Below are 16,303 nucleotides of genomic sequence, written 5' to 3' on the forward strand. Positions count from 1 at the left end.
AGAGAGGATTTCTTATTTCTTTAGGTGGAGTAGACAGAATAGAAGGGAGATACTGTAACTGCTCTCAGTTAGCTTCTAGAGGATGGAGAAGATGTCAATAATGGTGTGATCCCTGAAAACTCTGTCAGATGATTGTCCTTGTGGAGTGTATTCTGCCTAGAGCAAGTTGTGGATACTAGAAATGTTCCTTAAGTCAATCACAGGACTTAAGTGTCAGAGTGAAAACACTTCCATAGGTATGATTCCAGCTCAATCCCCTCATTTCACACACAGGAAAACCAAAGCACAGATAGGGACAGAAACTCAACCAAGGTCACACTCCAAGCTTGAGTGAGGTCTGGGATTAAAACCACACCCTATGAGCTATTTTCCCCAATGGATACCTATTGCAAACCTAAATTATCCCAACCCCTGTCCAGTGGCTGAACCAGCTAGCCAGTGGCCAAAAAGAGTTTCTTTACTTCTCAATGTCCCTTTCTCCCTCTCCTGGGTTCCATGTCATCCCATCCCCATAAATATGGCTCCTTCTGCTGTCACAGCTCTCTGACAGGAAGTTAATGAATCCGAAGTTCCAACCAAGAATCATAGACTCCTATAGAAACATCCTGGATCAGAGCCGTTCAAAATATGGAAACTTAGGGAAATAGAATCTTATCATCTTATAATAACAGACTCTGAAAAACACAGTCTTAACATCTCTGAGTAATAGAATAAATGTCAATAGACCATGAATTCCTGGAATAGTTGAGTCTTGGAACTCTGGAATCTTGGAATCTCATAAATCCACCTCCTCTATCAGTGACTGGTGTCAAGGAAAGATGACTCAGAAGCAAACTTAGTGATCCATGGGAACCTCCACTTATCCTCATTTGTAAAGTAAAACCTCAGAGAGCTTAGTGTTGTTGATCACTTCCCACTCTCCTACTGTTGAACAGATACTAGATACCAGAAGGTTCTTGTACAAAATTGAAATATGCTTCCTTTTAACTTCCCCCAGTGCTTTCCAAAGCACACAAAAAAATAAGAAACCTGCCCCTCAACTACATATTTTAGAGTGGTGCTTCTCACAGTGATAATTCCACTTAATAAGAGGCCTTTGAAGTCAGAAAAACCTTCAAAACACCAAACAACTGACTCAATATAGAACTGTGGGTCACTAGTTAAGGAAGGAAATGTTTGTCTTTCCTAGCAATCCTAAAAAAAGGGTCATCTGGGCAGCCACCTTAGGCACATAGCCTGGTTCATTCCTATTCCTTGACTTCTAGAAGCTTTGTTCCATCTTTTTAGAGGGAGATCCCTTGGGCCAGTTTGGCATCAGCCAAGCTGGAGATGAGTGGAGGATTTTCTCGAGGAAGACCCTGGACCGTGAGCACATGGCCAAGTACTTGCTCAGAATCACAGCTTCCGATGGCAAGTTCCAGGCTTCAGTCCTTGTAGAGATCTTCGTCCTGGACATCAACGATAACAGCCCACAGTGCTCACAGGTGAGAGCCTCGTGAGGGTGAGGTGGCATTGGAGGCAAAGAAGGCTAAGAGGAAGGAGGAAGACTCAGGGGACGATCTCTGAGGCTGGGCATCACTGATCAGCCCTTGCTTCTCCCCAGCTAGCCTCAGACTAGTGCCCTCGGCAGGGTGCGTTCTAGGTAATTCCTCCCCTCCACCACCGACATAGGGATATCACCAAACTCTTTAGAACCCTTGGTCCATATTTCTCCCCCTACACTCCCTTCAAAAGTCTACTTCTCTGCAAAATATATCCAGAAGTAAAGTAACTTCTTCATTCTCCTAACAGTCTGCTGTGCCCAGTGGGAAAACCCCTCCACCACTCAGCTTGGCCTCATTATTAAATACATCCAAAGAGTACTGCCCCCAGAGACACCTTGCACTGCCTCCATGCCCATATTATGCATATCCCCACATCTACATGGGTGATACAGACCACCACAGATGCCCTCCTTGAGGTTATATGTATACACAAACATGCAGACAGGGCAGTTACATTTTTGTTGAGGACTTCATTTAATTCAACCCTACATTTCCTGTGAAAACAAATGTTGAATGGTGGTGGTGATGGTGGTGTGTGTGTGTGCATGCTTGTGTGCATGTGTGTGTGTGTTGGGGAAGGAACTGTGTTCTTAGAGGACATAAATGAACAATCATTGGCCTATAGCTTTGTGTTTAAACATATTTTTTTTAAATACAGTAAATAATTTTTAACTTTGGGAGATTTGCATTACCTCAAAGTTTTCAGATAAAGTTAAACTATTACTATTTTACTTTTATAACACTTTAAATTACAATAATTCAAATTTGCATTAAAAAATCCAGCCATTCAGTATATATACATAAATGCAAACTTACACATACTCACCCATATATACATACACAAAGGATCATCTACAACTCTATATATACATGCAAATACTTATACATATATACACACAGATACAGAAGCATATACCTACATACCCACAACATTCATCCATCTGTATACCCATCCATACATGGAAATATATGTATATAACTCACACAAACATACTTATATGTGCATTTGCGTATATACACTTCACTTATTTGCATACATACATGCAACCCAGACATTGTAACACAAAAAAATACATATATTCCATCACCTTTTCTTCCTCTGTCTTTTACACTCCAACCACATAAAATCATAGTAGAAACAGAGAACCTATGTTATCAGGAGGCATGGAGAATGCTTTTGCAGGATCCAAGATGACGACCTTCTGGATGGTCTCAGAAGGGCAGCCCTTTTGGGGAGGATGGTGGCCACACTTTCTTCCTCTTCCCCCTTAGCCATCCTTACAACCAGCCTGCATCCTCCCCCTGCTGGAAGAGGCCAGGATCAAGCCCACCTTGGCCTTCCCAGGGGTGGTCAACCACATCACTAGAGCCAAGGAGAAGAAGCCTGGGGAGTCCATTTCTACACATCCCACCCAGGCCCAAAGCCTTTATCCAGAGCACATACAGGGGTTCATGCTCACCCACATCCTGCAGTGGGGGAAACCAGTTTGTTTGGAGCCTGTACCCAGAGACAGCAGCTATAGGAACACTGGGCTTCCAAGGAGTTCCAGCCTCTCCCTTGTGCCATGTCCCCTACTATGAAGGTACCTGTAGTGGAGGGAGGGTAGGACAGGCCCTATGGGCCATGAGGGTCCCGACCTGACTCAAACAGCCAAGGCTCTGTCTTGGGGTGTGGCAGGGGGGTGAGCGTGACAGCATGGCCTCACCACAGAGACCAAGATGCCTGGCCTGGGCTGAGTGGCTTGACCTGACACCTTCCAGAATGCCTCATATCAGGCCCATCTCATCATCCAGAAGCTCAAAAGGCCCCTGTGGAGTAGGTGGTAGTAGGTCCTTCTAGCTCTGAGTGTGGGTTTTCAATGGTGGAACTTCTCTCTCATTCTGTCTTTTCTGACTAGTCCTCTCGTCATCCTGCTCCTTTTTTTTTTTTTAACTTTATTTATTTATTTGACCGAGAGATACAACGAAGAGGGAACACAAGCAGGGGGAGTGGGAGAGGGAGAAGCAGGCTTCCCGCTGAGCAGGGAGCCTGATGTGGGGCTCGATCCCAGGACCCTGGGATCATGACCTGAGCCAAAGGCAGATGCTTAACGACTGAGCCACCCAGGCGCCTCCTGCTCCTTGTTTTTAATCCCAATTTCCTTGCATGTTTAACTTCTTCTCTTTGTTCTACTCCTGCCCTGTTTCTCTTTCCCTCTCCCCATCTTGCTCTCTGATCTCTCTGTTTCTGTCTCCCTCTCTGTCACTCTGCCTCTCTCTTGATCTAGGTGTATCTCCCACAATCTCCCTCTTCTTTGTCTTCTGTTTCCAGCTTCTCTATACTGGCAAAGTCAGTGAAGATATATCTCCAGGACACTTCATTCTGAAAGTTTCTGCAACAGACTTGGATTCTGATACCAATGCTCAGATCACATATTCTCTGCATGGTCCTGGGGCAGATGAATTTAAGCTGGATCCTCATACAGGTGGGTTTCCTGAGCTTCAAGATCAAGCCGAGAACTTAATGAATACCAGTGCCCAATACCATGTTAGGTTCCTTGGAGAAGAAACAGGAATTCACCTACCCATCCATCCATTCACTCAGCAAACATATTGGTACCATGTGCCAAGGATTGCACTAGATGGTGGGGACATAATCAACAGACAGATAAGATCTGGGTCTTATGGGAAAGGCAGTCATTGAATCAGTGGTTTGAAATGTGTTGAGTTAAGAAAAAATGCAGGATGAAGAAGAGGTTCGATAGGAGCAGGGAGGGAGGCTTAGGAGCAGAGTTAAGGGAGTAGTAGGGATGGACGCTCAAGGCAGAAGGAGAATTTATACAAGGACTTTGCTTTAGGAAAGAGCGCATACATCTGAGGTCCTGATGGAAGGCCAGAAACTGGTGCACAGAGGGGAGGAGAGAGGCCAAAGGGTGGGGCTGGGGGGTGCAAACCCCTCCTTTAGAGCCACTAGAGGATTTAGGCAGGTGAGCTTCATGGTCAAGGACATGATCTCAACATGCATATGTTGCAGACCTCAATGTATTATTGTAAAAATCCCAAGAGATGAAGTATATAGAAGTCTAGCCCAGGTCTGGTACATAATAAGAGTTCAGTAGATGTGGTTGCCATTGTCATTATTATTAGAGGACAAAGCAAGAGGTGGAAGCAGAGAGCCCTGCAGGGTAGACCACCAATGCCTGGGAGAGGTTGGGCTGTGAGAGTCTGATGGAGAAGACAGGGTGAGGTCTGCTTTCTTTGGAAGAGCAACCCCACAGTGGGATCCCTGTCCTGCTGCTATAGGGAGGGCGTGGGGACAGGCAGCACAGAAGGCCCAGGTCACAGAGAGCCAGCTGCTGACACTTGACTAGGAACCAGTAGCTCAAAGGATGGCTTGGAGATTCCTGAGCAGGGAGGTGGCGGGTGAGAATGGTGTCCCAGGAAGCTGTCTGGATAGATAGGAGACAACAGTGTCCTTTCTCATTCCAGCATGGACATGCTGAGTCACCCCAGGTAGGTTACCTAATCTCTCTCTGCTGCTGTTTATTCAGCTGCAGGATGATTGGTGAGGTCTTAAAAAAGAAAACTGGGTGGTTTTTCTCAATATGGAAAGAATACATGCTCATTGTACAAAAATTCAAACACTGCAGGCATGTATTATGCAGAAATTAGAAAGTCTATATGATAACCAGCCCCTCCTCAAAGATAAGCACTCTAGAATATTATTTTCTGACTTACTTTTTTTTCACATAGCAACACCTTGGAGGTTATAACAAGTCATTACATAAAGCTCTATCATAATTCCTTCTGGGTTGCACAGTATTTTACTGTATGGCTAAATCATGATGTATTCAACCAGTCCCTTTTAGAAAGACATACAGGGTATTTTCAGTATGCTGCTATTATAAACAATGCTGGAGAGAATATCTTTATATATACATTTTTATCCTTGGGTTGATTATTCTGTAGGATATATTCCTAGATGTGTAATCATGGACCAAAGGATAAACACAGTTTATGTGTTGTTAGAAATTGCCTCCTTGCCCTTTAAAAATGTTGTGCCTGGGCGCCTGGGTGGCTCAGTTAGTTAAGCAACTGCCTTGGGCTCAGGTCATGATCCTGGAGTCCCTGGATCGAGTCCCGCATCGGGCTCCCTGTTCGGCAGGGAGTCTGCTTCTCTCTCTGACCATAACCCCTCTCATGTGCTCTCTCTCATTCTCTCTCTCTCTCAAATAAATAAATAAAATCTTTAAAAAAAAATAAAAAATAAAATAAAATAAAAAATAAAAATGTTGTGCCTCTTTGTAGCTTGTTGGTGAGGATCTTAAATCGATGATGGGGGGGTGGAGTGCATTTGGAGAATTAGAGAGGTAGGCAGGGGTGGGACTGAACTTCTTTCCTAACTGTATGTAGCTAGGACTGACCCCTTTTCTTTAACCCCTTTTTGTCACAAAGTGACAAACCCCTGTGTGCCTGTGGTTGTCTCGCATAGATACCTAGAATGCAAGTGCTGGAGTAATGTCCCCCAGGGAAACCTCACCTGCTGTCGTTTCTCCGGCCAGGGGAGCTGACCACCCTTACAGCCCTGGACCGCGAGAAGAAGGATACGTATAGCCTTGTTGCCAAGGCGACGGATGGAGGTGGGCAATCGTGCCAGGCAGACGTGATCCTCCATGTGGAGGACGTGAATGACAACGCCCCCCATTTCTTCCCCAGCCACTGTGCTGTGGCTGTCTTCGACAACACCACAGTTAAGACCCCCGTGGCTGTGGTGTTGGCTCGGGATCCTGACCAAGGTGAGGAGGAGAAGGCTTGGAGGCCATTTGCTCACAGGGTCACCTGGGGTGAGGGTTTGGCTCTGGGACGTAGCAAGGACTCTGTCTCCTTGCTGAGTGTATGAACACTCACAAGAGGAAAATGTTTGCCCACAAACCACATACCTAAGTGCTAGGTGACAAAAGATTTGGGCAATGTTTTGAGGCCGGTACAGGGCCTTTCAGCCTCATTGATTCTCGCTGGCTGTCAGGCCTGGAGCCCTTTCAATTCTGCCATTTACCCTCAAGGACACTTAAAATACAAACATCTAATCTGAAATACGCCAGTCGGAACTATTCAACTCCAATTAATTTGTCACAAGAAAGGAATTTTTGGCACAAACTCTATTAAGCCTATTAAATTCCTTGATTCATTTTCTAGACAACAAAGTGGAATCACTTTCAGTATTTTACATTTGAATTTTAATGACATTATTTGCACTAGAGTTAATTCCTTTTCTTTAGAATTGACAAGGCAAATTAGATTCCTGCACGAGTATTTGTTCCATATTGTACCAATTATAACTTCTGCCACCATGAAGCATTTTGTGTGTGCATATATATGTGTATATATATTTTTATATATACAGTACATATGTCCAATTTTCTTGAGTTTTTGCTTGGCATTGAAGGAGATGGGAGATTTTTGGAGGGATGTAGGGGTTCTAGAGAGGGCAAATAGAGCAGAGGCATCTAACAGCTACAAGGCCCTGTAGTGCTCACTAGCTCGTAATTGCACACTCCGAGGGACAGGAAGCTCCCTACTTCCTAGGCAACTACTCACCTACCTTCCATGGTACCCCCCTACTTCCTAGCAGCTCCCTACCGACCTTCTGTGGTACCTCAGATAATTATCAGGTGCTACGTATTTTGAGCTGGCACCCACCGGTCCTTGTCCGGCCTCCTGTAGTCACACACATCTCCTAGACTTCTGCCCATGACAGCCCTTCCAAGGTGGGCAGGTGGTGATTATCTGCTCCAGCCCCAGGCTTTCCTTTCTGGGTGAAGGAGACCTAGTTTCTTCCATTACCTGCTTCTGCTCACACCCTCTTTCTAGGACACATCCTGTGGCCCTTGTACCAGTTTACCATTAACCCTTCAAAACTGTTATAATTCTAATCCAAATATTCCACTCAGATATTCCAAATGTGGCCTGACCAGAAGCTCCCTCTCTCTAGAAAAATTATGGTCTCTCCAGAAAAATGTATATATGGGGGAAGTGCATGGTATGTGTATTTAATTTATGTAAATTCCCCTATTCTAATAGGCAGTTCCTGCCACCATTCCACCAAAAGGGTGTGTGTCCCCATGTGTATGTAAGATGTGATTCCACCAAAAGGGTGTATGTCCCATGTGTATGTGAGATGTGATTCCCTCAGGCTCAGAGCCCGCACTCCTCCCACTGGGTGAGGATCTCACGGCTGAGCATTCGGTACTGGTGTTCTTCATACACAGAGACCACTAATGCTTCATCTAGTTACACAACCAAAGAACGTAATAGAATCTGAGTCAAAGGTGAAGAAACACTGTGTGTTTTGATTTGCTAAGAACTTTCCATGGGTATGTGTGTTTCCTTAACTTTTTTTTTTTTAAAGATTTTATTTATTTGACAGAGAGAGACACAGCAAGAGCGGGAACACAAGCAGGGGGAGTGGGAGAGGGAGAAGCAGGCTTCCCGCGGAGCAGGGAGCCAGACACGGGGCTCGATCCCAAGACCCTGGGATCATGACCTGAGCCAAAGGCAGACACTTAACGACTGAGCCACCCAGGCGCCCCTCCTTAACTTTTTATTTTGACATAATTATAGGCTCATAGGAAGTTGCATAAATAGTACTGAGAGACCCCTGCACTCTTCCCCCAGCTTTCCCCAATGGTGGCATTTTAGTTGTCGCAGGAAATTGGTACTGGGACATTACTGGTAACTCGACTATAAGCCGTGTTCAGATTTCACCAGTTTTTATATGCACTCATTTGAATGTGTGCATGTGAGCGCATGGCTTTGTGTGTATAGTTCTATTCAATCTTATCCCACAGAGTGTCGTGTAACCACCACCACCATCAAGATATAGAATTGTTCTATCACAACCAAGGAACTTGCTATAGATGGTTTTGACCTTGCACAATTTTCACTTTATGAGCTGGCCTTGGAATCTAATCCCCACAGAAACATTTTCAGATAATTTTATAGGTTTGCAGATGCCCTACCCCCAGGAACCTTTCTGTGAGGCCTTGAACCCCCTGGTGAAGAATCTCCCACTGAGAGATTCTCACTCTTAACGCAGCCTGAGCATGTTAGCCTTTATGGGGACCCTCCATCCCAGGCCCTCCTGTGGCTAGATGGGGCCAGAAGAGGGTCTCTCAATATGAACCATACCCTTGGTCTCCCCAACAGGTGCCAACGCCCAGGTGGTTTACTCTCTGATGGACTCTGCCGAAGGCCATTTCTCCATTGAGGCCACCACAGGTGTGATTCGGCTGGAGAAGCCACTACGGGTCAGGCCACAGGAAGCACTGGAGCTCACTGTCCGTGCCTCTGACCTGGGAACCCCGATACCACTGTCCACTCTGGGCACAGTCACTGTCTCAGTGGTAGGCCTCGATGACTATCTGCCTGTGTTCCTGAACACTGAGCATAGTGTGCAGGTGCCCGAGGATGCCCAGCTTGGCACAGAGGTGCTGCGGCTGTCCACCCTTACTCGCCCCACTGCCGAGAAGACCGGCTACCGCGTGGTCAGCGGAAACGAGCAGGGGAGGTTCCGCCTGGATGCCCACACAGGTGAGCCAGTGCCTGAGGCAACCCCACCCCCTACATGCACCTGCACACACTGGGTCTTGGGGAACGGTGACTTCTTCACACATTGGGGGGGGTGTGCCCCCTGCAGACCTTCCCAGGACAAAACTCCTTTGGTTTTTCTCCACTCTGCATCTCTCCAGGTCCCAAATCCCTCTTCCACCCTGGGGCCGGCTCCTGTGGGGACCCCCTTTATTCCTCCACATCCCCACCCAGGATGCTTGGCAACCCACTCTCCTTCCACAGTTTGTAGCTGTTGTAGATGTCCCAGCTCAGGCCCAGCCCCTGGAGGCTGAGGCCACTCTCTGTCCTTGGCTGACAAAGCACTTGCTGGAATCTGGGGCATAAGCTTCCCAGGGCAGGGCTACCTGCTTCCCTCCTACAGCCCTTCCCAAATATCCCAGCACCCCTGACTTTCCCCTTATTCTCATGAAGAGAACTAGGAAACAGTCTCTTCTTTCCTCCTAGCCACAGAAGAGTCTAAGTCAGACTCACAGAACCCCGTGGAAGGGCCTCAGAGGCTGCCCAGGTCAGATTCCTCCCCACAGCACCCCTGCAATGGTACTGTCTACCTCCCAGAGCAGCTGTCTTATCATTAAGCAGTACTTTTAAATGGTTGTACTATGGAGACTTTAAACCTAAAAAATAGAGAGAACAGTGTAATGAACCCCACGTTCCCATCACCCAGCTTCAGGAACTGTCAACGTGTGCCCGTCTGATTTCACATTTGCCCTTCACCACCACCCCCATTCACACATAATTGCATTTGATTGATAGGCAGTATTTTAAGTCTCTTTAAATCTCTAACATTTTCTTCCCCCTCTCTATTTCCCCCACCATCTAACTAATGAAACTTGGGTCATGTGTCAGGCAGAACTTTTTCTATTTTGGATTGAATACTGGCTGTATCTTTTTGATGTCATATGTCTCTTTAGCCCCTATATTTCTTATAAATGACATTTGGATTAACGATCTTGATCAGGTTCAAGCTTAATTTTGTGGCAACAGTGCTTCATAGATGATGCTGGGCTGTACTTGTCACTATGTCGGGAGGCATAAAACTGATAGGTTTTTTCTGAGGTTAAGATTGACAATGGGCTTGCGTGTTGTCAGCCTGACCCATCCATTATAGAGTCCTTCGTCAGCTGTCCTTCTAATGCTTTTAGCAACCTTAGATGATTATTTCCTAGATACATTATTTCATTAGGGGCAGCAAAATGGTGATCTTCTGATTTTATCATTCCTCATTCATTTACTAACTGGAATTCTTTCATAAAGAAGAGTTTTCTACCATTAAATATTTGGTTATCCAGGAACAGCATGATAAGTCCTTATTCTTTTCCAATTTTCAGAAAAATAAATCTATGCCCTAGTAGTTCATTGAACAATTTGGGGTATTATAAAACTCTTTATAATCTAAGTTTTCTCATTTACTAGCTGGATGAACTTGGGCAGGTCATTTACCTGTTGAGAGTATCAGTTGACTCACCTAGAAAATGGGAACCACAGTTGTTCCTACTCTACAGAATTATTGATCTACATGAGAAAGATTTAATATTACAGACTTAAGTGAGATTTCAATGAAATATTATAGAAATAAGTGAGGGAAACATTGCTGTTGAGAATAACAACAAGAAAAATGAGAACAGATGGAGGGGGAGGGGAGGGGAAGGTAATGGCGAAATAGAAAACAAAGAGGGTGATATAAGAGACGAAGGAGGAGATGATGGAGATGAAGGAGATGACAGAGAGGAAGGAGATGGTGGAGGAGATGACAGAGTAGATGATGGATGAGAGGAAGGAGGAGATGACGGACGAGATGAAGGAGGAGATGGAGGACATGGTAGAGATGGTGGAGGAGAAAATGGAAGAGATTATGGAGGAGACAGAGGAGATGATGGAGGAGATCTGTCTCTCCCAACCCTGTTGAGCTGCCTCTCCTGGGGTCTGGCTCAAGACCCCTCAGCTCTCTGCCTTTGCAGTCCCAAATGCTTCATTGTTCTCATCATCTCTTGTTTCCTCAGGGATCCTGTATGTCAACAAGAGCCTGGACTTTGAGACAAGCCCCAAGTTCTTCCTATCCATAGAATGCAGCCGGAAAGGCTCTTCCTCCCTCAGTGACATGATCACAATCGTGGTCAACATCACTGATGTCAATGAACACCGACCCAGATTCCCCCAGGATCTGTACAGCACAAGGGTCTTAGAGAATGCCATTGTGGGTGACGTCGTGCTCACAGTAAGGACCTGCAACTTTGCCCTTCAGGGGGCATGGACTTGGGTGGGCTTTTATCCCCCACTCTGTCAGATGTCTACGAGCATGGGTTAGTTTATCAATTTATACACTATAGACTTAACTCTGACTTGCAGCCACTTGGCCAAACTGTTTCTCATGACAGAGGGTCTCAGAGCTATGTTTGATAAGGTCTAGATCAGGTACTGATAGAACGGGACATAGGAGAGACCCCAGAGGACCACCAGAGGCTCCAAGGTCTGGGAACGGCCTGGAATATTAGTGTGTGTATAGGAGGAGGGGCACCAAATAACACCTCTTTGCATTTAAACACGCAATTGCTCCCTGCTACATAGAGTGAAACCAAACTCTGTATGCCCATATTCAAGGTTCTCTATGATCCCTCTTTATTCGGCCTTCTGGTCTTAATCTGCTTCCACTCTCAGACATGCATCCTATGCTCCAACCACACAGGAAGATGTGCCTTTCCCTAAACAGTCTCTGCACATTCACACATTCTGGGCTCTTGCTTGGAATGCTGGCTCTATTCCCAGAAGCCCTCCTTATCCTTCTGAGACTCAGGGATGCTTTGCTAATCTCCCCAGGTAGAATTTATCATTGTATTCTCTGTGCTCTCATAAAGCTGATCATACTTTGCCCCAAATTAGAATTACCCATAAAATTAGACATTAAACTTCCTGTGGGCATCTTCATTTTGGCACATCCCTCACCTCCTGGCTCAGGACCTAGTACCCTGTCAGTGTGAGTGAATGAGTAAATGAATGAATCATGGCATGCTGAAATCTATACTAGGATATAAAATGAAAAGATTCCTTTCATAGGGATGACTGTGGTCCAGGGACTGCCAGCCCAATGGCAGTCATTGGAATGGGGACATATCTGTCCCCTTACACTCCCAGGGGCCAATGTTCCTTTCTGGTCCCTCTTGCCCTCCATTCACAACTACCCTCCCATTGCTGCAGGTGTCAGCGACTGATGAAGATGGACCTGCAAATAGTGCCATTACCTACAGCCTGGTAGGAGGGAACCAGCTCGGGCACTTCGCTGTCCACCCCAAGAAGGGGGAGCTACAAGTGGCCAAGGCCCTGGATTGGGAACAGGTGAGTCATGTGGGAGGAGCCCAATCTGAGCTTATCAGAGCAGAGATATGGCCCCGATGCAGGTCCAGAGGATGAACTGTGGTCAACACCCCATGCTGACTTCTCCAGACTTGTCCTCAGCATCCCACACTTGTTTTCTCTGTGTGGTCTCTATGACCTGTGAGGCCAGAGGCAGGAGAGGGACTAAGTGACCCTTAACCTTCACTGGAGGAGGTCGGGCTAGCTTCTTACTATTGACCAGGAATCATTAGATCATTATAATAAATTATCATTTATTGAGCGCCTGCTCTGTGCCAGGAACTTTGCTAAGTGCTTTATTACATTGTGCCATTTGGTCCTTAAAATAATCCTAGGGGGTGGGTCCTGATATCCTCACGGATGTTTAGTCACCTTCCCAAGTTCGCACAGCTGGTAAGTGGTGGAATTGGAAATCAAACCTATTTCTTCCTGACTCCAAAACCTGGACCCTAAAATAGCATGGGTGGGTAGTGGAGGTGGGCATAGGGAGTGTCTCCATCTTATTTTTCTGAAAACATTAGTGATGAGTCATGGGGCAGAACTGAGGGGTCTTGTTGCTAACTCTCCACTGGCATCTTGCTACAGACTTCTAGCTATTCCCTGAGGCTCCGAGCCACAGACAGCGGGCGGCCCCCGCTGCATGAGGACACAGACATTGCTATCCAAGTGGTTGATGTCAATGATAACCCACCGAGATTCTTCCAGCTCAACTACAGCACCTCTGTCCAGGTACACTTGAGCTTCCAAAGATATCCTGAAGCCTTCCTCCCTTCGTTTCCCTCCTAGTGGAGGGTGCTCATCACTGGTATCAGTCTACCAAAACAGTGGCTGTGACCTTGCCACTGATATCCCTAATGGCAACACAGCCTGCTAAAGGGGACTATGAATTATGGAATTAAAAATAATCAGGCACTGTGCTAGGCATTTCCACATCCAGTACCTCATTTGGGACTCACATAGCTGCATGAAGCAGGTAGTACAGTAGTCCCCCCTTATCCATGGTTTTGCTTTCTGTGGTTTCAGTCAGGCTGACCCCTAGTCAACCACAGTCCAGAAGGTGATGATCCCTCTCTGACGTATCATCAGAAGGTCCATAGTAGCCTAATGTACATCACACATTCTGTGTGCCTATGTCGTTCATCTCACTTCATCTCATCACATGGGCATCTTACTATCCTCACATCATCACAAGAAGAATGGGGGAGTACAGATATTTTTAGAGAGGGAGACCACACTCACATAACTTTTATTATAGTATATTGTTATGATTTTCTATTTTGGCATTAGTTATTGCTGTTAATCTCTTACTGTGCCTAATTGATAAATTAAAGTTTATCATAGAGATGTATGTATAGCATCCATGCTTTCAGGCATCCACTAGGGGTCTTAGAACATATCCCTGTGGATAAGGAGGCCTACTCCACCCACTCTACAGATTTTTTAAATGTAGGTGCAGAAATGTACCCTAGCTAGAATGTGGCAAATTTGGGATTTAAACCCAGATGATTTTCCAGATCCCCAAACTATTTCCACCATACCAGTGGTTTACAAATGGGATCTGGAGGGGGCCTAGGGATTCAATGGGAATTATGACCATAAGAGGTGAGGGAGGTAAGGAAGAGGATAGGAAGGCAGAATCCTGGGTCCTGCTATGTATCAGACAGAGTCTCTCCACTTTTATTTGTTTGTATATTATTAGTTAGGATGTTTTGACTGCCAGTAACAGATTATCTGACTAAAATGTCATTAAATAATAAGGGCTTATTTTTTCATATAACAAAAGGTGTGATGGTGGGAAGTTCTATTCCAGAACTGGTTATTTCAGCAGAAAAACAGTATCACAGCTTTGGGCTAGCTTCTTTGAAATTCCCTCACCTTCTTTGTCATGGTTACAAAATGGCTGCTGCAGCTCCAACATCACATCCTTGTCTAACCATCTTCAAAGACAAACAGAAAAGGATTTCCCCCCACCCCAGGCTCTGTTTTTATCAAAGAAAGTTTCTCAGAACCCTCACCTGGTTGACTTCTCCAGTGATCAGAATCAGATTACACGATCACCATTACACCAAAAACTGGCACAGGGAATCAGATTTTATAACTGACTTAGACCAATCACAGTCCATCTCTCTCCTTTTTTTTTTTTTTATTTTTTGAGAAGGAGAGGGAGAGAGCATGAGTGGGGAGGGGCAGAGGAAGAGAGAATCTTAAGCAGGCTCCATGCCCAGTGAGCAGAGCCTGACACAGGGCTCAATCTCACAACCCTGAGATCATGACCTGAGCTGAAATCAAGAGTTGGACACTTAACCAACTTGAACCTCCCAGGTGTCCCAGTCCATCTTCTCTTAATAAGGGCATATCTTTTGTGAGGATATTGCCACCCCACAAAAGTCAGGTTTTGTAAGAAAGGAAGGAAGGAATGCCTGTTGGATAGGCAACCATTAATTTCTGTCCATAAGATTCTGTTTGTAGATAGGATTTTGTTGCAAAAAAGATACAAATACTGAATCCCTATGTTATAGAACAGAGACTGGAATTATACCCAGGGAATCAATTTTTCTTAGTTGCATGCTTACTCATTTTTAAATTTTCTCATTGAGTTGGGTGTTCCATCCAAGGATGGGTGTTCCATCCTTCTAAGCAGGAAACCATTTATAGGTGTTCAGTTGACCCTATGAATCACAAAACTTCCACATGGATCCCAAGCACTAACTAAGTTATGTACATGAATTATATCAGCTATGTGACCTTGGTCAAGTCACCTTCTATAGGATAAAGGGACTCTAAGGACCCTTCCTGCCTTAATGGGCTTTGTTTCTAAGATTTAGCTCTGCCCTCAGGAAGCTCCTGGTCTAGACTGGCGAAGCCAACAACTAATTCACAGGCTCACAGAATAAATGAATGATAGCTCGAAGTCCAGACATGGCCTGAGAGCAGCCAGAGTGCTGAGGACTCATCCCAGATGAGGGGATCCAGAAAGATGCAAAAGGAAGGACTGGAACTCATTTTGCTCTTTCCTGGTACTCTCTATCTCAGGAAAACTCACCCATTGGTAGCAAAGTCCTGCAGCTGATCCTGAGTGACCTGGACTCCCCAGAGAATGGTCCACCCTACTCATTCCGAATCACCAAGGGGAATGACGGCTCTGCCTTCCAAGTGACCCCTGATGGATGGCTAGTGACTGCTGTGGGCCTGAGCAGAAGAGTTCAGGAATGGTATCAGCTTCAGATCAAGGTGAGAGCTGTGTTGGGCCACTGCTGGTGACCATGGGGACAGTAATGTGCTGGCAAAAGCACTATAGTGTTTCTATTATTAGGAGAAAATGTACAGAGCTCTTACTAGGTGCTGGGCACTGGGTTAAGTGCTTCACATGCATTATTGCATTAAACCCTCACAACAGGCTTTAGGGTGGGTGCAGTTCGCACCCCCACTTTACAGAGGTGGTAACTGAAGCACAGGGAGGTTGAGTGACTGGGTTAAAGTAATACTACCAATAAGTTGCAGAGGTGGGTTGCCTCAGACCAAATAATCTGACCCTGGAGGCTAACCTCTGAATTCCTGCATAGTGTCCGGGCAGAACAACAAACACCCTCATCCTGGCTCTAACTGCTTGAGTTTGGCCAGGACAGCTCTCTGAACCTCATAGAACTGGTGTGGAGTCCAAACTGGAGAAGATATACATGTTTAGGGGGTCATGGTGGTATTGCAAAGGGTAGAGTAAGAATAGCCGAAGGGAAGTGGTCAAGATGGTAAACATTTCTTCTTCATTTCATTCCCTCAAAATCCCTTTCCTAAATCTCAAGTCC

At 45.6% G+C, this 16,303-nt stretch overlaps 2 protein-coding genes across 3 annotated transcripts in view; one reads left to right on the forward strand and one right to left on the reverse strand.

Moving 5' to 3' along the window:
- The window catches only part of SLC36A1 (solute carrier family 36 member 1), a 236,950-nt gene that overhangs the window by 148,202 nt on the left and 72,445 nt on the right, over positions 1-16,303 (reverse strand). The window lies entirely within an intron of this gene.
- The window catches only part of FAT2 (FAT atypical cadherin 2), a 63,410-nt gene that overhangs the window by 28,203 nt on the left and 18,904 nt on the right, over positions 1-16,303 (forward strand). The window contains exons 10-17 of the mRNA XM_045902352.3: positions 1,288-1,484; positions 3,856-4,009; positions 6,086-6,319; positions 8,730-9,113; positions 11,153-11,367; positions 12,345-12,482; positions 13,086-13,229; positions 15,534-15,731. Coding sequence (XP_045758308.2) covers positions 1,288-1,484; positions 3,856-4,009; positions 6,086-6,319; positions 8,730-9,113; positions 11,153-11,367; positions 12,345-12,482; positions 13,086-13,229; positions 15,534-15,731 — 1,664 coding nt within the window. The remainder of the gene's footprint in view (positions 1-1,287; positions 1,485-3,855; positions 4,010-6,085; positions 6,320-8,729; positions 9,114-11,152; positions 11,368-12,344; positions 12,483-13,085; positions 13,230-15,533; positions 15,732-16,303) is intronic.

The sequence above is a fragment of the Mirounga angustirostris genome, unplaced genomic scaffold, assembly GCF_029215605.1.
Source record: "Mirounga angustirostris isolate CCGP_5_RB_7025 unplaced genomic scaffold, mMirAng1.0.hap1 SCAF_7, whole genome shotgun sequence".
Lineage (NCBI taxonomy): Eukaryota > Metazoa > Chordata > Mammalia > Carnivora > Phocidae > Mirounga > Mirounga angustirostris.